At 40.9% G+C, this 23,230-nt stretch overlaps 1 protein-coding gene across 1 annotated transcript; it reads left to right on the top strand.

Annotated features, from left to right (window-relative positions):
- The first annotated feature begins 299 nt into the window (after window positions 1-299).
- Window positions 300-23,230, top strand: prag1 (PEAK1 related, kinase-activating pseudokinase 1). The gene is made up of 7 exons (XM_086097627.1): window positions 300-588; window positions 6,640-6,989; window positions 7,990-9,650; window positions 14,642-14,787; window positions 16,592-17,358; window positions 18,852-19,547; window positions 20,832-23,230. Exons 2-7 carry the CDS (start codon window positions 6,726-6,728, stop codon window positions 21,252-21,254), a joined length of 3,957 nt encoding a protein of 1,318 aa, XP_085953753.1. The 5' UTR covers window positions 300-588; window positions 6,640-6,725; the 3' UTR covers window positions 21,255-23,230.

Raw genomic sequence — 23,230 nt, 5'->3', positions numbered from 1 at the left:
ACCAATTGTCATTCATATCCATTGACACATCCTAAAAAATGCACGTACCAAATTAGATCAAGATATTTTCACGGCTATCTCAAGTCGAAACCGAATCTCTTTAATTTCACATTCTATCGTAGTGAATCTTTCAAAACGTGTCACCAAATAAACACGGAAAAGGGCAGCCAAAACCATAACCTCTTCCTTGGTGGAGGTAATAAAAAAGCCACCAGTGGTCAGACAGCACGGCTGCTGTGGGCTCCTCCCACCTCTCCCTCTCCTTTCGTCCTCCCCTCGGAGCTGCTGCAGAGGATCCGTGCTGCACCTCTGCACAGCGCACCGCGCATTCATTCACAGTCATTCAGCCAAACAGCAGCAACGCGCACGTCTGCAAACTGCAACCACAAGCACAAGCAGCCCACCGCCTTAAGAACCTGCCGCCTTCGGGATAAATCAACAACAAGACAGAAGACGGGATTTAACTGCAGCAGTTCTCAAGCACCAGGAGGCATTTGAACACGCGACTTTTAATTCCGTGGTCCAGTTTTGGGTTTTTTGAGAGGGGTTGATTTCTTGTTGCCAGGCAAAAACAGAAAGTCCGAGCAGGTAAGCTTCCGGTCATTTCTAGCTAATGTAGCTAATAATTTGTAAATAAACACTCAATGTACCTCGTTTGACTTCAAGTGTCGACTTGAAAACATGTTTACGCGTTTGGTGTTTTTATGTATTTGTTTTCATTTTTGACATGGGACATAAATAATACACGTTTAATGGTTAAAGTTGTACTCAGTCGTCAACACTTTACAAATCCGCTTTTTTTGGTCATTTGTTGATGACGTCACACAGGTATGCTGCTCACTTTTTGAAAAAACAAAACAACTTCATTGCTTGATGTGAGTACTGAGCATTTTAAAGCAGTTGGTGGCCAATTGACGGCTCGTGGGCTATAGTTGGCCAATTCTCATAAACCATTGATAAACATTTGTTTCATCCGATTTTCCACCCATAATGAATTGAATATGACCTCCAAACTGATTATTTTTGGAACAGTAGGTGACTACACAACTAGTCGAAGTGCAGTTTGAGCAGCTGTTGTGTGTTGATAAGCCCCTCGAGCTCCTTCGACCTTTTTATTGCTCCCCATCAGCCAGCATGCTTGTTGTAATTAATTGTTAGCTCTTGAGGACAATAAGTCTGTCTGAAGTGATATATGGCAACTTTTTCCCAACTCAAGATCACAATTATAATTGTGGTTCCTCTTCGGGAATGTTTTTTGAGTCATGTTGACTGTCAAGGGTCATTTGTGAGGAATCATGAGAAAATAAATAAATACAACTGTTATTATAAAGGAAACATTTCGGGTTGATTTCCTCTTTAATAAGCTTCATCCAGGTATACGACACTACTACAGCACTGTGTTCCATAATTGTAATTTGTTTATATTGTTGTTTCTAAAAATGTTCAACATTAAAAGTGTTTTAAAATATTTGGAGCACTCATGGCAAGACAGTATAAAATAAACAAACTCAGGGAACGCTGTCATTAAATAGCCATTTTGTTAATATCTGAAGCCAAGAATTCACGGCAATGCCATTGAGCGTTTCTCTGTTTCCTAATTTTTATCAGGATATGTTTTTGAAAAATGTCACGTGGAGATGACAACATTGTCAAAGTGAAAGCCGTTCACACATACTTTCAAAAATGACTGAAAACGATGTAATTAACACGCCAAGCCACTAGGTTGGTGCTCGCTCTTTTTTTTCTTCTTTTTTTTTGCCAGAGAAGCGCTAACTACAGAGCTGTATTGTGCCAGAATTTTTGCCGTACATATGTTAATAGGGTTATATTTTAATTTTGAAAATGTTTGAGAGGTGTCATGGAAAGTTTGTATTTTTAGCATTTTCTGTATATTATATATTATATATATTATATTTTATCAGGGGCGGCACGGTGATTGACTGGTTAGCACTTCCGCCTCCCAGTGCAGAGGACGTGAGATCGAGTCCAGGCTTCGGCCTTCCTTTGCATGTTCTCCCCGTGCCTGTGCCTGTGTGGGTTTTCTCCGGGTACTCCAGACATGCATGGTTAATTGAACACTGTAAATTGTCCCCAGGTGTGATTGTGAGTGTGAATGGTTGTTGGTCTCTGTGTGCTCTGCGATTGGCTGGCAACCAGTTCAGGGTGTACCCGCCTACTGCCCGAAGCCAGCTGGGATAGGCTCCAGCGCCCCCCGTGACCTTTGTGAGGAATAAGTGGTTAAGAAAATTGATGGAAAATAAAACAACGCCATTCTGCGTGAGATTGCTAAGAAATATTGTGATATATCAACTCGTGTTCTCGTAATACATTTGCTTCTTTATTTGACATTTTGGCTAAGTGACAGCATCTCTCAACATTAACACGCAATTTTCTGGTTAGCAAACTTGTGTCCTGGTGACGTCTTAACACATTCATGTTTCTGTTATTTTGGACGTTGTCATGTGATTGAACGTCTGCAGCATTTTTTTTTTCTTCCCGTAAGAGGAAGTGAGAAATATTGGAACTTGAGCTTGAGGAGCCGTGGGGAATGTCGACAGTGGGGTCTAGCTTTCGTCAAACAAACATCCCGGAACATGTCGGTGGACGTCGGAATGACCCAAATAGGGACAAAGCGGGAGATTTTGTTTGGAGGGAAAAGGGCAGACAGAGGACAACAATGTACTCAGACGATTCTCCCATGTCTTGCCAACCCCCCCTCTGTTATTCTTTGATTGCTTGCTGGGACAGTGAAACAACAGAACCTAACAGTGCTGCAGAACTCATTCAGAATGGTAATCAGTAGAGCGAAGACATCCACCAAGGTTCAACAGTTCTAATTTGGATCAGCAACAAATTACGCCCCTATATCAATGAAATTTGAGAAAAAAAAGAATTATAAGTGAACAAAAATGCATACAGTAGGTTTATACGAATATACATCAACGAACGTTTCTTTTTCACCTTCGGCCTGTATGATTTCTTAACACATAATTTCTTTCAAGTGCAATAGTTTTTGCAGAACATTGTTTGCTAATAAACAAATTGATAAGAACAAAACAATCAAATTAATAGAAAAACTGAAAGTAGATACCAACGAATGAACGGAAAAAATAAACTATCCAAGTTTTGAACTTTTGAGGACATCCAATAAAGAGTTTTAGCATCTTGCTAACAAACAAAAAAACAGCATTTAAATGGGTCTAAATGAAAGGTTCTGATTAAATTAATGTCTTCCAACACTTCACTAGCTAACAAAGAAACAATGCTAATACATTACTTCACAGATTATGCTAATAATTCAATTCATGTCATCCAACCAAAATACTAAATTTGGCGCCGTTCTGTATGTAACTTCCGCTAGCTAACACCAAAAAAAAGCATAATAGTTTCTTTGTTGGGCTCTTGTACGAAATGGGATCTAACTGATTAAATATTTACGCCTAAAACCATTCGCTACCAAATAAAGAGTAATATGTAACCAATTGAATCAAACTGATCAAAAATAACTACCCAAACATCCTCAAAGTTGTAATAAGAGCGTATTAAATATTTGTGCTTGTTAACAAATAAACACAGATACTGCAGTTGGTGACTTCCAAAATGGTGGTTATAATTTCAACTGTCTTTTCTTGAAACGTGTACATCTGCTTTACCTCTAACGCAGGTCGCATTATTTTGTTGTTTCAGCGATAATGGGTTTTCAACAGATGATTTTGTGTCCTGGCTTAGTTTACACTTCCAATCATTTTTGTGACAATGTTATTGTCTTATGTGGAAACTTCAATAACGCAAAGGTAAAAGATATTCGTCTGGTGTTGCCATGTAAATAAACGCTAAATCAAGTCCATAATTTTTTTTATAGCGGAAAGCCAAAGTCAGTGAAACCACAACCAAGGGAATGCCAAAACCAAATGTGAGCGCCTTCTGATCTGTCATCGTTTGGTTTGGCCTGGATAAGGTGAGGTTGATAGGCGAGGCTCTCACTGTCGTCACAAACACAAAGCATTGCGCGAACTCCAAATGAGTCAGCCGGGGGGGGGGGGGGGGGAAGTCAAATGTAAACATGATTTAATTATTTTGTACTTTTTTAAACCAACAGGAAGTGGCTTACTTCCTAAGTACACGCCATTCATTGTGTTTTTCTCTGGAGGCTTCGGGAAATCCTTCTAACGTTCTAAAACATGTTTGAGAGCCGCTCTGATGGGCTCGTGTGTCATTGCTGCACCTTGTTGAGAGGTAATTAAAGCAGGGTAAGGAAAAATAAAGAGGGATGCCAGGCAACAAATGATCCTTGTGAAGTGGTGTTGATCCTGTCGCTGTTGCTCCTGTTCAACAGGAGGAAGGAGGTCGCCTTTGTTTGCGCAAGGACGCTCACACATGTGCTCTGACTCTTGAGTGTGTTTAGAAGAGGAGGAGTTTTTTTTTTTTTTTCCAGGGTGTGAGATTCACCCTGGTGAGACTTGCGCCTTTTAGACATTCCTCACATTCCGACCTCCGGGATGTTTGAGCCTCGTCCGTCTTCTTGCAGCATGCCGGGGGCTGCCGAGGACCCGGGAGGGCTTTTGTGGCACCAGGGTTCACAACAGGCGGCCTCTCTTTTGCTTGCTGTTTTTTTTCTTCTTCTTCTTCTTCTTCTTCTTCTTCAACAGACAGCGCATGGCCTCTAATTTAGAAGGCCATGGGAACAAGAAACGCCGGCACTACTTATGTTACGTCCGCAGATGACATTTATATCTTAATGGATGCCGGCGATCTGGCTCCCTTGTTGCTGTTTTTACATTGGAAGTTAGACCTTAGTCAAGGGAAGGTGGCGGACATGATGGATTGTTTTCATCTCCAATAGCAGATTCCAGCTACAGCGGCACTCCACACCATCATAAATACCCTTCTTATGCATTGCTGAAATATTTATTTATTTATTGTCATAAAGATGAATGCATTATCTACGGAGTTCTCTTGGATCCTCATCAAATTTAATGGGGTCTTCTTTATTCCATTGTAACAACCCTCCACAAAATTGAGTTGTTTAGCATAATCCTGGGAACCAAAACAACCATATATGGATTCTATTTTTTCATAAAATGAATATCTTTTTTATGTAATATTATTATTATTTTATCAATTCTGCTTAATTAAAAAATATATTTTAAGTACCGTATTTTCCGCACTGTAATTCTCGTTTATTTTTTTTATTTATTTTTTGTCATAGTTTGGCTCGTCCTGCATCTTAAACTCGACTTGTGAGACTTGTATATTTAAAATTAGAGCTTGGACCGGCACCCAAAATCCCAGTTTCCTAGGGTGTGTTCGGAAATTCATTCTGACACAACACTCTGAGAGTGGATGCATTTGGAAATACGAATATCTCCGAGCGTGCACTGCTTCACTTTTTTCAGAAACTCGCAAATGTGCCGTTAGGTTATTAAGAGTGCCTCAAAAATCTAATTAGTGCTCTGTCTCTTCTAAAATGGCTAATCTTAACCAGAATTACACATCACATTGTGGCTTAAGGTAGATTCCTGGTCGGTCATTTCTTCTTTTGCTGCTGTAAATAGCAAATAAACCCTTTTGTTGATGCCACATGCTCACTGTGCTAGCAAACATCACATATTAGTTTCCAAACTTTTTCCTCCGCTTACAGAATTTTTTTTAAACAAAAAAAAAACAAAAAACTTTAATTGATCAAAGACACTAAAATGAGTCAATCAAGCAATTGTATATTGTTTTTAGATTACAGTGGGTTTTTTGTTTGTTTTTAATGCTACATAAACAGCTTCTCTAAGGCAAATAGTTAAGGATTTTACAAGATTTTGGGGTGGTCGAGACCCTGTAACCCACCAGAAAATAGCCGCCCCTGCACTGAACACTACTTGTCAATTATTCATGTGATATTTTCACAAGTTGGTCCTTGACACAGAGCAGAAAGTGGAGGAAACCTTACTTTGCTTGTCAAAACGAATTATCTTTATCCACCACAGTGTCACGAAGGCAAATGTTAGTTGTTTAATTGTAAATATTTAATTTGCATATTTACAAAAGCGCTACAGCAGGGGCACCTATCCAGCCTGTTTTCCACGTTTCCATCCTGCAGCACAGCTGAATCTAATGATCAGCTCATCAGCGAGCTTTGCAGAAGCCCGATAACGATCCTGGTCATGAATCAGGTGTGTTAGTGGAGAGAAACATGGAACACCGGCTGGATAGGGGCTCTCGAGGACCGAACTTGAGCACCCCTGCGCTGCAGTGTAGGAAACAAATTTATTTGTCAATGTCATTTTTTTAGTATATGCTTTTTATATCTAAAAATAGATGGCGGGCCACAAATGGCACCCAGGCCGTTGTTTGGATTCCAAAGAAGAAGACATAGCCGTCATGGCAACTAATGCGTGATGTAGGTTGCTAGTGCTGTAAATAAAGACTAAATACACTTTTGTAAGACCAAATGATTAACTTTGATGTGACATATTCCTGTACGACCGCCGTAAAGCAAAAATTAGCACCTTAATGCTTTGCGCAAAAAATAGCCGTGTTGCTTTGGAAGAAGTACAGGGCATGATTCGACTTGTAGCTTGAGCAAAATATACCGACTTATTTTAAACTCCTGATCTTTTTTTTCCTGTCCTCCCTAATCCACCACAGCCTTGGCAACCATGAGATCATGTCCCGCCTGTGCCGCAACGCCCCGCTGCCGCTTCTGACCTTCCGCTGATCGAGCGAAGCCGAAGATGTCAGTGTGCAGCGACTTTGCAGAACACGTGTGGAAACCCGGCTCCTGCAAGAACTGCTTCCACCAGCTCAGCGCTCACAAGACCGCAGGCCACCCGGCAAGCGCCGCGCCCGCCAACGCGTGCCCGAAGAGCGGCGGCGATGACGACGACGCAGTGACGGCGCCCTCACCCTACAGCAAGCCCACCATCGCCGTCAAACCCACCATGATGAGCCTGGACACCGGCGATTCGGTGGCTGACGTCAACATGAACATAGAGCAGGTGATTTTTTTGACCTGTTTGTTATAATGTCTGTCAGACTGTATGTTTGTTTTCTTTAGGGGTGTGCCAAAAAATCAGTTCTCAAAGGAATCGCGATTCTCAGTTACTACGATTCAGAATCGATAAAAAAATGTCCCCAAATCAATTTTTATTTAAATTTTTTTTATACTGTTTTGCCCTTGTTTGTGTGGAACTTTTTTGGAGCGCATTACACGATTTGGCCTCTTAGGGGCAGTGTGGTTCTGATACATTGTTAAGTTGTAGCCACAAAAGTCACAATCAAGTTATGCCAATAAAAGTTTTTTTTTTTCAGCGTAGAGCATATGCCGGTGAGTAATGTTAAGATGTTTCTGTGTATACATTCCTGAAGCGTTTTTTTTTATGAATAGTCGTTCTTTTGAGTGATAAAAGTGCCGCATGTAGCATGCTAATTAGCGTTGGCGAGTCAATGGCGCTTTCCATTGTGCGTTAGCCTTGAGCTAGCTATGTTTGGAAAACAAGCAGTGTGAAGAAGTGTGTTTGCATTTAAGTGTGCACTGTTTGTAATTTTCTTCGTTTTGTATGTGTAGATTTACAGTTAACCTCAACTGGAGTGTAATAAATGGCTGGATACTGTAGCAATAGCAATAGTATTTTTAGTTTGAGTTCATGTTGCTTGGGGGAGGGAACACACTACAGGAAGTGAGGTAGACCGAGTGTGTCCTATGAGTCAGGAATAAACGCACTTTCCTTACAATTCAAAACTTAATAAATGTAAAAATAAATAAAGACATTTTAATGTCTCCATTTGTCATTCTGTCTTGCAAACTGGAGTAGATCATGACGAATCTTTGCACATCTATCGGTTGAAGCAGAAATCATTGTCAATCAAAAATAGTTTTGAATCCAAAATCGATTCTGAATCGAATCGCAAACCCAAAAATCTGAATTGAATCGAATCGTGAGACAGTTAAAGATTCTCACCCCTGGTGTCATTTATTATTTGTTTTTTTTGTGACAGAAGAACATGAAGAGCCCAGTGGAGCGTTTGGGCTTGAAGAAGATTCTGGATCTAAAGGGTTATATTGATAGTAAAAACTGTAACAAGAGCCTTAGAGATTCAACTCTTCCGGACACCAAGACTGACTTTTGCTTTTCCTCCTTGTCCAAAGACTCCATGATCATTAACAACATGTTGGTCACCCAAGATGAAGGGAAATGTCCTCACAATGTCAATAAAGACACCTGTAGGCAGCAGAATAGCACTTATAACCCATGTAGTGCAGCGAAAAGCGCAATTTTTTTGCGGCAGAATTCCATAGACACAACTTTCCCTTTGGATATTGGTCCGACTAGTCCTGCCAAATTGTACACCAATGGCATCAGCTATAAGAGCATGACTGTGCTAACTGCCAAGACATCTAGCACTTCCGCCAGTTCCTTAACATCAGCTTTATCGCTGGACACTCTAAATAACAGTCAGCCATCCATCCACTATCCTCCGGTCTTGTCCAAACTAAACAGCCCATTAGACTCTTCCTCCTCCTTCGGTAGCAGCACAGATTCACTACCTGCCACCGAGGGATCAGTTGGGAGCCCCCGAAGCCCACAAACGACTGGTAACTCTGTGCCTAGTTCCCCCATTGGTCCGGACTCCGAGCCCATTTACGCAGAAAGCACCAAAAAAAAGCGCAGGCCGCAGGGAAGCGGATCGCTGGGTTCTCCAGACCAGACTACCAACTGTGAACTTTCAGGAGAAGGCCAGCGGGCAACCATCTCCGTGATGGCTGCTCACAGGGAGGGCAACAAAAGGACGTTCTACCTGAGCAGCCCCGATTCAGCCATCGGCACCCAGTGCCACTTTAGCCCCACGGCACACAAGGACCCCAGCAACACGGCCTTCCGCTGGCCCAGCCCCAGCCCCAGCCGCAGCGCCCCCTCCTTGGTAACAGAACCCAGCCTCACTCCCTCACTACACCCCAGACCTCAGTCGAGCCCGCCCATTCCGCCAAAAAGGACCACCCGGTCCCCCAAACTGGGCACCTCCAGCCTGTCACCATCCATCTCTTCACCGGTTCCGCTTCCGGACCTTACCAAATTCGGCACGTCAAGCCTCTCTCCGTCATTATCGTCTCCTGTTCCTCTCCCCGAACTCTCCATGCTTTTCCTGGTGTCCGCCAAAGAGGGACATTTCAAAGTCCAGCCGGAAAACCACAGCCCGGCAGCACCTGAGCGCTGGCCCAAGCACCACCACCACCACCACAACAGCTCCGCCTGGAACTGTCGTATTGACGAGGAAGAAGAGGAGGAGGAGAGAGAGCGGAAAGACGCCGAAAAGAAGACGCTGACTACTAATCCCCGGACAACATCTCGTGTGACAGAGCCGGTCAATGGCGCTGCTGTTTGGAAGGAGTCCAGCGTCTGCCACAAGGCTCCGAGCAGCCCCCCTCTGATGACAGAGCCAGGCACGGCCCCCCCGCCCCTGCCCAACAATGGTGCCTGTCAGGGGGACAGCGAAAGTGCCGTCGCAGCGGAGGAGGCCCGGCAGAGCAGGAGCATGCCGGCCAAGCAACACGACAGCTCAACAGACACTCTGGCAGCAGCAGGGAGGCGAGGATCAGCCAGTCATGAGGCCAGTCAACCTCCGCCACCGCCTCCGCCTCCGCCCAAGAAACAGCACAGGTAAGAATGATCTCTTCAACATTCTATTGTACTGTGGTAGCTGTTTGACTGCAGAAGTGGTACAGAAGGAGTCGATTCCTTGGAGGGCAGATTTAAACCTTTTCCGGTGACGGAATTGGAAAAGCGTCCAGGTTATCAAATGCCCAAAAAGGAAGAGGAAGGCCGAAAATTACCATATAATGTCCATGAAATTGCCATAAATGTCAGATAATTTTTTTGACAAGCCATTATTTGTAACTTTAACTTAAAAAGTAAGATATAATAATGTATATAGTATAATAAAAATTTATATAATAAAATTAATATACTATATAATAAATACATATAATAATATAGTAAAAAATAAATATACATATATATAAAATAAATGAATAATTATAGAGACAAAATTGGGTGTTCTGTTTCCAGACTAATCTGGCCTCAACTGTAAACTTGCTGTCCAACATGAAGTGTCCTTGTGCAATTTGATCGAAATTCAATTACAATTTTAATTATTACACTCCACAATTACAAAATCAGCATAATTGTTAAAAAAACAACAACATTTTTTGAGTTGTTTAAATGTATAAATTTGCACCTTTTTATTTTAAAATTACAAATTTAATAAAGGAACTTGTATAATTATAGTGTTTCAAAGAAATTTATTTTTCTTAATATATTTTACATTTAAACATTTTCTTGTTTTGTACCAAAAAATAAATCATGATTTCAGCTATTACCAATACAATCATGCTTAATATTTAATTCATAATCGAGCAGTGCGTCCTATTAATAACGCAAGTTGACATTGCCGTCCTTCACTGTTCCTACCCGTGACTGTGCATTAGCATTAACGGCACTGTAATTCATTTGTGACACCGCTCTGCTTTACGCATATGACACAATTTAGCGCTGACGATGGGCACGTACTCTTGACAGAGTAAATATATTTTGCTCTCTGATAGGACGTGGACTGCGTTGGTGCCACTGCCACATATAGACATACAGTACCTGACTGCCGTCAACTGTGCGACACTCACTGTGCAGCTTTATTTGGGCTCCATTCAAACAGAGCATCCCTCCTCAATGCACGCCTTGTTCTATTCATGCTCCTAATGTGAGTTTTTTCAATTCTAATGAACGCACTGTTAAATAAGTGAGCTTTGTTTTGACTGCAGCTTGATAGACTGAGCTATTAAAGAGGGGGCAAAGATAAACAGTTAATGAATTTTGCAGTGGAATACAGCGGCACCTCCAAATTGGAATGCTTCTAAAGTCTTTACACAATTTAGAGCACAGCCAAAATTATGCTGATGAATTTGGAGCTTAACCAAACTTACGCTGACAAAGTAAAAAACTTCACGTTTTGAAATGAGCATCACAGAACTGAGTGAGGATGATTTGGTTCCACCCATGACAGCTGGGATAGGCTCCAGCACACCCGCGACCCTTGTGGGGATAACTGGCCTGGCCTGGCATGCGCATTACAGTGTTTTTAGTCATTTTCCAAGTGATTTGACAATATTGTTGTATTTTGTGTATGTGAAACTTTTCAATGACTCAATGTTTCTTTACTGGTGAACAGTATTGGGATGCCCGCCTTATCATCTAGCTCAGGTCTGCAACCTGAGGCTCTAGACCTACATGTGGCTCATTAGTCCCTCTGCAGTTGCTCCCTGTGGATCTTTCCAAAAAAAATTAATATAAATATTTGTTTTACATATTTATGTTTATTTTTCAGATAAAATATTCTGTACATGAATTTATGATAAAAATAAGAAATGAATAATTAAATATTTCAAAATGTCAGAGTCCAAATTTTTAAGTTGTCAGAAAAAAAGAGACAGAAGGTGGATGAAAAGGTTTTAAAAAATGCTTAAACATTTCCTAAAAGTGACCATAGAATATCCTAAATGGAAGAGGAAAAGCATAAATCTAGCATAAAATGTCCATGAAATTGCTAAAAATGTCATAGAGAATTAAAAAAAAATCAATAAAAAGGAGAAAAGAAAATGTTCAAAAAAGTATCCATTAAATGTCCAAAAACAAAAGAAGAAAGGCAGAAAATTACCATAAAATGTCTTTGGAGTTGCAAAAAACTAAGTCAGAAAATTGAGAAAGGAAAAGAAAAGAAAATTAAAAAAAAAAAACTATAAAATGTCCAAAAATAAAACAAGAAATCCCGAAAATGACCATGAAATGTCAACAAAATTGCCAACAATGTCAGATAATGGATAGCAAAAAAGGAAGATTTTTTTCTCAAAAATAGCCATAAAATGTCCAAAAAGGAAGAAGAAAGGCAGAAAATTACCATGTGTCCATCAAATTGCCAAAAATGTCAGAGAATTTTTAAAATTGTAATTCTTATTCAATAAAAGTTTTAAAGGGCAGAAAAGAAAACATTCAAAAAATAGCCAAAAATTGTCCAAAAAAGGAAGAAGAACGGCAGAAATTATCATAGGACAATAAAATTGCCAACAATTTGACAAAAAGGCAGAAAAGTCTAAAAGTGTATGAAAAGGAAGTACAAAAAATTACAAAAAGGTAGAAGAACATGAATTGGATGCAGCATATTTATTTGTTATTTATTTGGCCTAAAATGGCTCTTTTGACAGTAAAGATTGCTGATCTAGCTGCTGCTGATTGTGCCGTTTCAGTTTTTTTGTGTTTCTGTCTTTACCCAACAAGTTGATGCGTTTTCATGTGCCCCGTGACGCATGATGATGTGATGAATCATTTAAAAGCCACAGATGGCTCCTAAAGACGAGCTTTGATGACACCGTTAAAATCCACTTTTTGGTAATTTCTATCTTCGGATTTGCACTTGCTTCACACTGCAAGTCGTCTTGCTGGTGTGTGCGCATGTAGTATTTGTGTGAGGGTGTATAAGATCGTAAAAGGCTTCAAGTGCTGGAGATAGCGAAAGAGAGGGGGCACTGCTGAACAGATTGTTGCCCGCGGCAACACCCAAACTGTCCCACTCTGTCCATCAATAGAAGGAGAATTAATAGATCAGGCATTCATCACTCGTCATGTGAGCGCTCACCAAACAGGATCGCTCGATTTGGGAGCTTTAAATACAGCGACGATCCGGGCCGTGCCAAGGTTAGGTTACATTTTATGTGAGCCGCCAGGCTCGTCCTGAAACTTGTTGTTTGTTTTTTTTGTTTTTTTTTTGGGGGGGGGGGGTGGCTGCCAGTCCGGACTCACTTCATAATGAGGTAGGAAACTCGTCTCCTGGTTTTGGGAAGATGCTTGATTTGTGTTTGAAGGCTTTTACCGGTCCGTAAAATAATGTGTTGCGCCACATTGTGACCCTCCTCCGAAATTCTGAATCAGTCAGCCCTGGAATCTTTCCAAGCTCCACCTTGCTCAAATCTCATAAAATGTGTCGTCATTTAGTGTGTCTGGGGCGATAAGCTCACGCACACCTTTCTTTAGTCACAATTCATTGTTGTACAGCAGTTCCACGTAATCACACCATATAACCGTTCATATCTTGTAGCTGTTCCTTCCGCAGAGCGACTAAGTAATATGTCATTTACTGCTAGATGTTTGTGTACAGTACACTTTAAAAGCGGGTCAGGGTGGTCATAGAATTGTAAATGACAAGCTTGTGTGGTGTCTTTTTATAGCAAAGGAAGTGTCGGTATCTGTTAGCAGGAAATGTGCAATTAGGATGTTGATTAAGTGCCGTTTGGGCTAAAAGCGGGCATCCCAAAAATAAGTGCAACAAACATCCTGTGAGTTGCGTCGTTTTGTGTTGTGATGACATGCCTTTTAGTTTGTGGGCTTGGTAATGGTTTATTTTAACACCAGCCTCTAATTATTATTATTATTTTTCAAAAGCAGCCTTTTTCAAACTTCTGAATCGTTATGTTGCTATATATATTTATTTATTTATGTATTTATTTATATATATATATATATATATATATATATATATATATATATATATATTATTATTATTATTATTATTATTATTATTATTATTTTTATTTATTTTTTATTTTTTATATATACATACATAGATACATACATATATCAGTTTGCTGACCAAACACAGAAAACAGGTGAGTCGTGATTGGTCGTTACCAACTTCCTCAGCACAGGTGATGTCATCTTAAGTAGACAGGAAGTGGAAAAATTTGTTTTTAAAGGTGTTAATTGTACATGAAAAGCAATGAAGTTATCAAATTAATTCTGGACAAAATATTAACTTTTTACTGCTAAAAATGGCTTGATTAGTCGCGTCTCTCTTTAAAATACAGATTATTAGAAAATAACAGAATAAATAGTTGAGTAATATATTTATTTAGTACTAGTAAATATTTAGATCCTAACAGACACCCAATACTCTGCTGTTGAGTGACAAAAACACCCCCAGTTACTGTAATACAAATATCATTGTTTTCACCGTTTTCTGACATTTCATATTAAAAACGTATAATTTCAAAGCGTTAACAAAGCACAACCATGTAGCAGACTTGCAGGGCCTTGCTCGTCCTCCCACGGCTAACGGGCGACGTTAGACATTCTTTCCGCATAGAAATCTCATGTTTTGGAAACACACTGTCCACAGACGTGCACAGACATGTCTCTGCGTTAAACGCCTTTCACGCCGGCTCCTTTGATGACAGCAGAAACCTTTGAGAAACGTGTGCTGTGTCTTCTATTCGCCCCCGTTGTCCTCTGATTTATGGCAGAGTTGACGGCAAAGGCCGTGAGATGAACGGAGGCAGGAGTCGTTTTTGTAATGGAGGCGAGGGAGGGAAGTGGGATGGACCGCTGTTTCCCCGAGCCATTAGCGCCACTGATTAGACAAGTGGCTGTCACTCACCTTAATCGGTCGCCCTGATTTGAAAGTCAGCACGTGCACTGTTTTCACAAGTGACAGTGGCAAGTCGGAAATCAGGAATTTGAAATCAGGAAGTGAATATGCAAGTCTGCAATTAAGTCTGATTACCGTGTTTTTGAGCCCTCTCCTCGTCTGTCTTTTTTTTTTACAACAGAGTGTCTGGTCACTTGAGCGGCAGCAACATGGAGCTGAACCGCTGCGTCCAGCTCGCCTCACTGGACGTTCCCGCCACGTCCCCTCGAGACCTGAGCAGCGCCGGCCTACTGACTGCCTCCACCGACAGTCTGACTGCTGACACGGGTGAGGCACTTTGATCGGTTCTTCCTTCCAATCTGCAGTACCGATCGCTGTTGGTATAACCAGATACTGCGAGGTCTTATTGTTAGCATTGTTAGCTCATCGTTAACTCATTCAATCCCCTTCACTCCCGGCTGTTTTACTGGATTTTGACTGATTTGGCAAGGCCCACAAGAATAGTATATTTCTATCTGTTTCCATTTTGCAGCAATTAGCATTAGAATATAGCTAAGTGTCATCATTCTTAACAAATTATTTAAAACACAGGGGAAAATAGCTTTTTTTTCCAACACGGCCCTGGTTGATCTCTTATACTCTGCTGCCACCTGCTGGCCGTTTGTGTAATAACTACCATTTCTTCAACCGTTCTTTGCAGTTGAGAGGCTGCATTGAAGCCTTCTGTTTGCTCAAGCATAAAAAACAAAAACAAAACTTATAAATACGTCTTTGGGACACTTAAAATGTTTGAAACAGAACAAATGGATACATTTTTGAGAGCAAATGGGTTCAAAGCGTGCAACCCTTGTGGGGAGTAGAGCCAATGCAGTTGTTATTCAACTGAAACTTGGTGGTCATCTTCTGTGGTTAGAAAACAGACAGAGAAGGAGTGGACTGTCTGGAGTTGTAATGAGGAACAAGGAGGTCACGCAAGTACACGTATGTTCTGGTGAAGTGGAAGCCTTTTGTAGTTTGAGATTGGAAGGCAATGCGAAAAATACATTTACAAATTTGTGGTAATCGTTAAAGGGGGGAAGTCAACTCCCAAAAATTTATTCAACAATTTTTAGGTTTTATTTAGCCCCACTAGTCAAAATACGGTATTCTGGTTAATATTGCATCAGTGGAATATGAGATAAGCAGCAAAATCCAGCCGTTTTTATCCATCTCAGAAGGCGGCCATCTTGCCACTTGCTGTCGAGTGAAAATGACATCACAGTTGCTCAGGTCTCAGGTAACAACCAATCACAGGTCATCTCCAGAAAACAGGTGAGCTGTGATTGGTTGTTACCCGAACCCTAAGCAACTGTGATGTCATCTTCAGTCGACAGCAAGTGGCAAAATGGCCGCCCCCCCGAGATGGTCAGCTCATATTCCACAACTGTAATATTAATCAGAATGTCATGTTTAGACTAGTGAGATCACATATAACATATATAACGAGGTTGACTTCCTCTTTAACTTGCTTGGCCTGACACTGTATACGTGAAATAGTTAGCTAGGTGTTCATATACAAATGGAGAAGTGACTGATGCACTTTGTCCAGAATAAAACGGTCCACAGACGAGCAGGAGGAACTCTCAAGGTTTTATTGCGGCTGTCTGTCATCTTATCTCTTCCTCTTTCACACTGTTGTGACTGAGACCAGCCACCAGAAACCAGTTTTATTACCTCACCAAAGACCTCAGACGGGGAACAAGCAGCACGTCGCTTACGGTACGTCTTTTGGATGGAAAAAGTCTGTTGCATTTGCCGCGACTTCCTGGCTTCCAACGTCGTTAGAAGAGATAATTATGGAGTCCGATAACGAGGGGGGGTTGGGGGGGGGGGGTGTCTACATCCTCCTCGCAGTCACTGGAGGCCGCACCACACAATTATCTCGGCATGTGACTCCTCCGGCGCTTAAAGTTACCACGTAGTCTTGATTTGCGGATGGAAGACGCCGTTTGGAATGTCGGTGTGGACGTTTCAGTCTCTGTTACAGGCGAGAGGTCATCTGAGCGGAGATCATTCGGAAGAAAACTGAAATGTGTCAAATGTCGGAACCCGTCAGACGCTTGACTGAAACTGTCATCTCCAATCTCCTCAGGTTCTCGGGATGGATCGCGGTTGTCCTGCTCCTCTCCGTTCCTGAGAAGTCCGGCGGCGTCGGCGCCGGGTTCTCCGCGCCCTCCCACATTCAGCATCACGACCACTCAGCCGCCTCCACTTCCCGAGAAGAAGATGGTCAACCGCACCGTGTCCGCCCCCGACAGTGCCACCTCCAAAGCCTTCGTCCGGGCCTATCCACGCCTGCCGTTCACCGGCTCGGAAAACAACGTGTGCAGACCAAATGACTCCAGCTGCCGGGCCAGTTTGCCGTCCAGCCCAGTAGACCCCAGAGTCATTTTCTCCTCCAATGAGTCTCTGGAGCGCTGCCACGCCCCCCTGGGCCGACCCTCCAGATCCCGGACTTTGGACGAGCCTTTTAAGAATCTTGGACGTTTAGGTGTCCACTGCCGGAGTAGCATCACCTGCTCCTCCTCCCCTCAGCTCAGCTCCCCCTTCTCGGCCTCGGAAGCGGGTTCGACGTCCAACCTGGGCTCCACTTTGCAGCTGCAGACCCTCCTGAGCAACATGGACAGCCGGGAGGGCGTGTACTCCAAGCTGGGCGGCCTGTACGCCGAGTCCCTGCGCCGCTTGGCTCTCAAATGCGAGGAGCACTTCACAGGCTCAAAGAGGAACCGGATGAGGTTTGAGGAGAGCAACTGGTCCTTGTTCAGGCTCACGTCCAACAAGCCCAGCTGCAACGCGGGTGACGCCGTCTACTATTCCGCCGCCTGCGCTTCCGACCCCAGCAACTCCTACGCCGTGAAGGTAAGGCACAAATACTCCGGTTGGATTTTGTCTCAGTAGTGAAAGCAGTTTAGGGTTTTTCGGGGCGCTGGATTTGTTTGTTCTGGGACTCCAGATGGGTTGGTCCCACTTGGGCGCACAACAAAGTAAACACAACTGGAGGAGGGCGTGTACTCAGTTGTTACTGCTCTTTGAAGCTGCGGCTTGGATGCCCGCAGGCTCGCTCATTCGTCTTCTGGGAGAATTTACTATGGAGGACCAAAAATGCCTCAAATATAAATAAATAAATAAATAAAAACAGATATATATAAAAAAAAATACAATTATTATTTTTTTTATATAAAAGTGAAAATAAAAACTGATATAAAAAAATTTGAACAAATAAATTAAATACAAAAACATTTATAAAAATTTAAATAAAAACTATATATATATATATATATATATATATATATATATATATATATATATATATATATATATATATATATATATATATATATATATATATATAATGTATGTAAAACTACAAAAATACATAAATGTGGAAATAAATCTATACATAGAATTAAATGTCAAACAATAAATAAGAAAGGCTGTGCTCTCATATTTATTAATTTCATGTTACAGCATGAAATGTGTCATGAAGTTATTCAAATGAGGGGGCGGTCCTATGTCTGTCTTGAGTTGAACTAGTCGTCTATTGGTTGATTGACATGTCAGTCTATGTCAGACTCTGCCCATTCCACAGCAAGAGCGAATTCACACCCACGAAAGAAACAACGGACTTTGTCGTTTACAGGAATTTGTGTGAAGTTGTCGAGCAACTCAAGTTGCAAGTTGTGGTGAAAGTGGACAAGATAGTCGGCCATTGCTGGAGCTCTCCATGTAAGTCTGCGAGACTTCCTTGTTCGCCAACCCGAGTCCAACCCAAGACACGCTTAGGATCGCCCCCTCATTTAATTAACATTTCATGACGGATTTCATGTTGACAGCGTCTGCGGCATGAAATAAATAAATATGAGGGCAGAGCCTTTTTATTGATTGATTGATATTTAAATATTCTTATATATTTATTTTTGTATTTATTTTTACATTTGTTTTTACATTTATTTATTTATTTTATTTGTATTGATATATTTTGTTTTTATATTGAAAACAAATAAATAATATTTTTATATCCGTTTATATGTTCACATGTATTTATTTATATATTTTAGTATTGGCATTTTTGGTCCTCCATAATTTACAATCCGATAAATCTTGGAAAACCTCAAACCAAAGTCCAACTCCTCGTGTTGTCTTCCCGTGATGATTTTACGCATTCGCTGCCAGCCCAGTTTAAATGGATCTTTTGACGTCGATAGACGTCAATGGCAGCGAATGCGTTGATTTCACTTGAACAGGAACTAAATCAGCATTGACCTTCAGGAATTCCTGTCTCTTGTCTTGCCTCCCCTCCCTCTCTCCTTCTTCCTCGCCCACGCCGCCGCCTCTTCATCTCGCCTCGTCAGATCTGCAAGAGTCCGTCCGCAGAGGCCAAGCAGGGCCACTTGTACGGCCTGTCAGTGCAGCAGAGTATGCCCGCTCACTTCAACCTCCAGCAGGACTGCGGCCACTTCCTGGCGTGCGTCCCCCAGAGCATGCTGCCGTCCGACCAGGGGTCAGCGTCGTCTTCGCCGTCGCCCGCGTCCCCGTCCCGGCCCCGCGGCCAGCAGGCTGAGCGCGAACAAGTGGTGGTCATCGCGCCCGAGATCCCCCGGCAGACGGCGGCCGACTTCGCTCGCGACTTTGAGGCCTTCCACAAAAGCCAGCCGGAGGTTTACGAGCGCCGCGTCTGCTTCCTGCTGCTCCAGCTGTGCCACGGCCTGGAGCACCTGAAGGAGCACGGGGTGACGCACCGCCACCTGTGCCTGGAGAACCTCCTCCTGGTTCCTCACCCCCCCGCCCCGTCTCCGAGTCCCCAGCAGACCGAGACGAGCGGCGCTTTCAGTCAGCGTCACCTCCCTCGCCTCCTCATCAGCAACTTCGCCAAGGCCAAGCGACGCTCGGCCGAGGACGCCGCGTCTGCCAGCGTGGACCCGCGCGTCAAGCGGGACCACGCTCGTTTGGCGCCCGAGATCGTGTCCGCCGCCCAGTACCGCAAATTCGACGAGTTCCAGACGGGCATCCTGATCTATGAGCTTCTCCACCAGCCCAACCCCTTTGAGGTGAAGGAACGTAACTGCCGCTGATGACTTTTATCTGTAAAATGTACCAAATTTAGTTTTGAAAAACGATATGACTTTTTATCAAAAATAATTGTATTTTATTTTTTAGCTTAGTTTAATCTAAAACATTTTTCATAGAGAAAATTGTGACTTTAACCGTAAAAAAATATACATAGGACTTGGATGTAGAAAATATTTATTTTTAATTTTTAAACTATATTGATATTTAAGAGAAAAAAAAACGTATTTTTTTCTTTAACATTATTACTTCAGTCTCAAAAATATCAAAAACTTTTTTTCTCAATAATATGACTTATTACTTTCCCGTAGAGATGCTAGAATTTATACTTGAAAATAGGTGCCTTTTTCTTTCTTGAAAAATTGTGCCTTTAGTTAAGAAATTAGACTTTAATATGGCTTTAATTTTGAAAATAAAAAAAATATCCATTTTCTTTTCTAGTAAAATTACTCTTATATTTTAAAACATTTGTAACTTTTTCTTCCTCACAAAATTATAATTATGAAATGGATTTTTCTTTCTAGAAAATACACACTGTAGTAAAATTACAACAGTTTTTTCTCAAATGTATAAAACTTTTTTTTGTCCTGTAAAATTATAGCAATCTTGAAAGGATATGCAAACTAGTTATTTCTTTTTTTTTTCTTCCCCACATTCCACCTTTTTTTTTTAAATCCGGGAAATGTTTTTTAAATTTTTCTCACAGAATTCCACTGCAATCACAAAAAGGAGAATTATTTGTGAACTATGCAACTTCTTTTAAAATTACCACTATAATCTTACAAATTTGAAGAATTTAAAGAAAATATGTATTTTTTTTCTAAAAAAATAAACAACTTCTTGTAGACTTTAACATTAGAACTGTATATAAACAAAATAGTAATTTCTTCCTCAAAAACGACTTTTTTTTTTAAAACACTTTTTTCCAATCTCGAAGATATTATATTTTTATTATAATTCAATTTTTTGGGTAAATTAATTCTTGTAGATTTACTTTTTTAAATACAATCTAAAGTTTTTTGAAAAGTTGTAAAACGAATAACTTTATTTTGTAAGTAAGTACAAAAATGTCTCGTACAATTCCTTTTTTTTTCTTGACAATATCCAACGTGTGTTCTCAAATATGCAACTTTTTAATCTGTAAAATATTTTTTTCCCCTTAAAATTACACAACTTTATTCTCATAATTTTATGGCTTTTTTCCCCCTTTTTTTAACAACTTTATTGGGATTTAGTGTAAATCTGCATTTGTTTTCCCCTTGTAGGTGAGTCCAGCCCTGAAGGAGCAGGACTACCGCTGCGAGGACCTGCCCGCCATCCCGGCCGTGTCGCTGTACTCAGCCGGCCTCCAGAGGCTGGCTCGGCTCCTGCTCCAGCCGGACCCGATCAAGCGCATCCACATCCAGGACGCCAAGCGGGTCCTGCAGGGCCTCCTGTGGGGGCCCAGGAAGGACCTGATGGATCAGCAGTGGCAGAGGCGGGGCCCGGGGGCGGACGGCGCCCGGCACGAGGGCCTCCTCAACTGGCTGGATGTGAAGCGGGCGCTACTTATGATGAAGTTCGCCGAGCGCTCGCTGGAGCCCGAGCGCAACGCCGAGCTGGAGGACTGGCTGTGCTGCCAGTACTTCTCCTCTGCGCACCCTCTGGCGCTTTGTCACACCGCCGAGCTGCTCTACTCACTTAAGTGACGGAGCGCAGGTGCCGTGTGACTGATGATGTCGTACACTGTTTGGACAAAGGTATTGGGACACATGGCCTCAAAACGTCCCAAACTGGAGTCCCCCAAGGTTCTGTCCTTGATCCCCGCTTGTTGCTCTTCTTTTTTTTTTTTTTTTTTCTTGGCAAATGTCCAGAATGTGTGGTGCTTTTCTACTTCTTCAAAAGGAGACACTGTGAACGCAAATTCCTTGTTAGTGTTACCGTCCATTTTGGAACTTTTATCCCACCACTCTTTCAAACATGGCTGAAATGACTAAGGAGTATTAGGGTCAAACTAAAAAGAAAAGAAAATGACACTTCCATACTAAAGTTGGATTATTTTGTCCTTGTAAAATTACAGAAATGCACATCTGTATTTTTCAAATATTTTTTTCCAACTATTCTCATAAAATGGACTTAAATCTTGATAGTGTACAATTTTTTTGGGTTGGTCTCAACCTCTTTCTAAAAAAAGAAATAAAATTTCTTTCCTAAAATGTATGATTAATCTCTAAAGAAAAACGGTATGATGTCTTGAAAATATATAGCATTAGTTTTTCTTTTTTTTCTTCTTTAAAGTAACATTATTGTTGTATGATGACAACTTTTATTTTGAAGATTTGTGACTACATCTTGAAAATATACTTTTTACCCAAGATATTCAACTTTGTTGTTTTCCAAATGTAGAATTTTTGTAGTATTTTTAATCTGGAAAATATTGGAATGCATGGGTAGCATTAGTAAAATTGCAACGTAATCTTAAAAATATGCAATATTTTTCTTGAAAATGAAAAATAGACAAGAAATGTCAAAGTATGGCTTTTCTCCCTCAGTATCCAACTTTATTTTTTGTAAAATTAGGACTTTAATCTAGAAAATACACATCTTTTCCATAAATTTATGACTTTAAAACGCTAAAATGTTAGTTTTTTGTTTTTAAAGCCACTAACTCTAATTCACTGACTAATTCAAATACATTTATTCTCACAGAATTATGACGAATCTAAGAAATATACAACTTTTCATGTAAAGCATACCATCAAATACAGTATAGGCCTTTTAATACTAATACTAAAAAAATATGATTTCAATCTAAAAAAATAAACTTTTCTTGAAGATATAGAACTTTATTGTAAATAAATAAATTATACTTTTTTTTTTACAAACATTTTCCCCGTAGAACGACTTTATCAGAAAAACAACTTTTTGCTTGTAAAATGGACTCAAATAGTCAATTGTTTTCTTAAATATACAATATCTCCCAAATATCTAACATCTTAAATTTCATGAGCAATTTAGAAAATATCCTTTTTTTTTTCTCTTTTTCAGTGCGGCCCTAAGACTTCTTGCAATGAAATGTAATGGGTATTGTCTCGTTAGCTACTATTCTTAACGTTTGATGCTGTGTCTTCTGTGCTGTATTTCAAGTATTACTTGGCACATCATTTTCAAGGCCTGCTGCGTCATCTAGAAAATGTAACCTTATTTTTAGAATGTTTGAATGATCTGCTGCACTGTCCCGACGACACGATGTGCAACGGCTGCTCACTTGTTCTTCCTTATTGTGCTGATAAAAAAAAAAAAAAATGTTCCTCATGAGTGTGTGTGCGTGTGTGTGAAGCCAACATGTAAATATGGCTGGTGTTTTTTTTGTGGAACTGGATTTTCACAAGAATGCACCCATTTTGTTTTGTACAGTAGATTGCGAAAGAACCCAAGCAGGTCTTTAAAAAAAAAAAGCCATGAGAATGAGCAACATTTCAAAGTAATATTTATGATGTCGTTTGTTAGCATCACTGGAAGTTTTTATTCATGGCAGCCTTGTTTTGATTTCAAGTAGCAAACATTTTTAATAAAGTTGCTGGTGAGTGAGTTTAACAGGATTGCAAGTACGGTATGCGTGTGTCTTTTCACTAATCATTTGATTATTGTGTGTGTCTACCAATAAACCGCATTTATTTTCTCA

This window comes from Leptonotus elevatus, chromosome 15, assembly GCF_054856555.1.
Source record: "Leptonotus elevatus isolate MCC_2025b chromosome 15, RoL_Lele_1.0, whole genome shotgun sequence".
NCBI classification, from domain to species: domain Eukaryota; kingdom Metazoa; phylum Chordata; class Actinopteri; order Syngnathiformes; family Syngnathidae; genus Leptonotus; species Leptonotus elevatus.
This window is presented reverse-complemented; position numbering and strand designations above follow the sequence as displayed.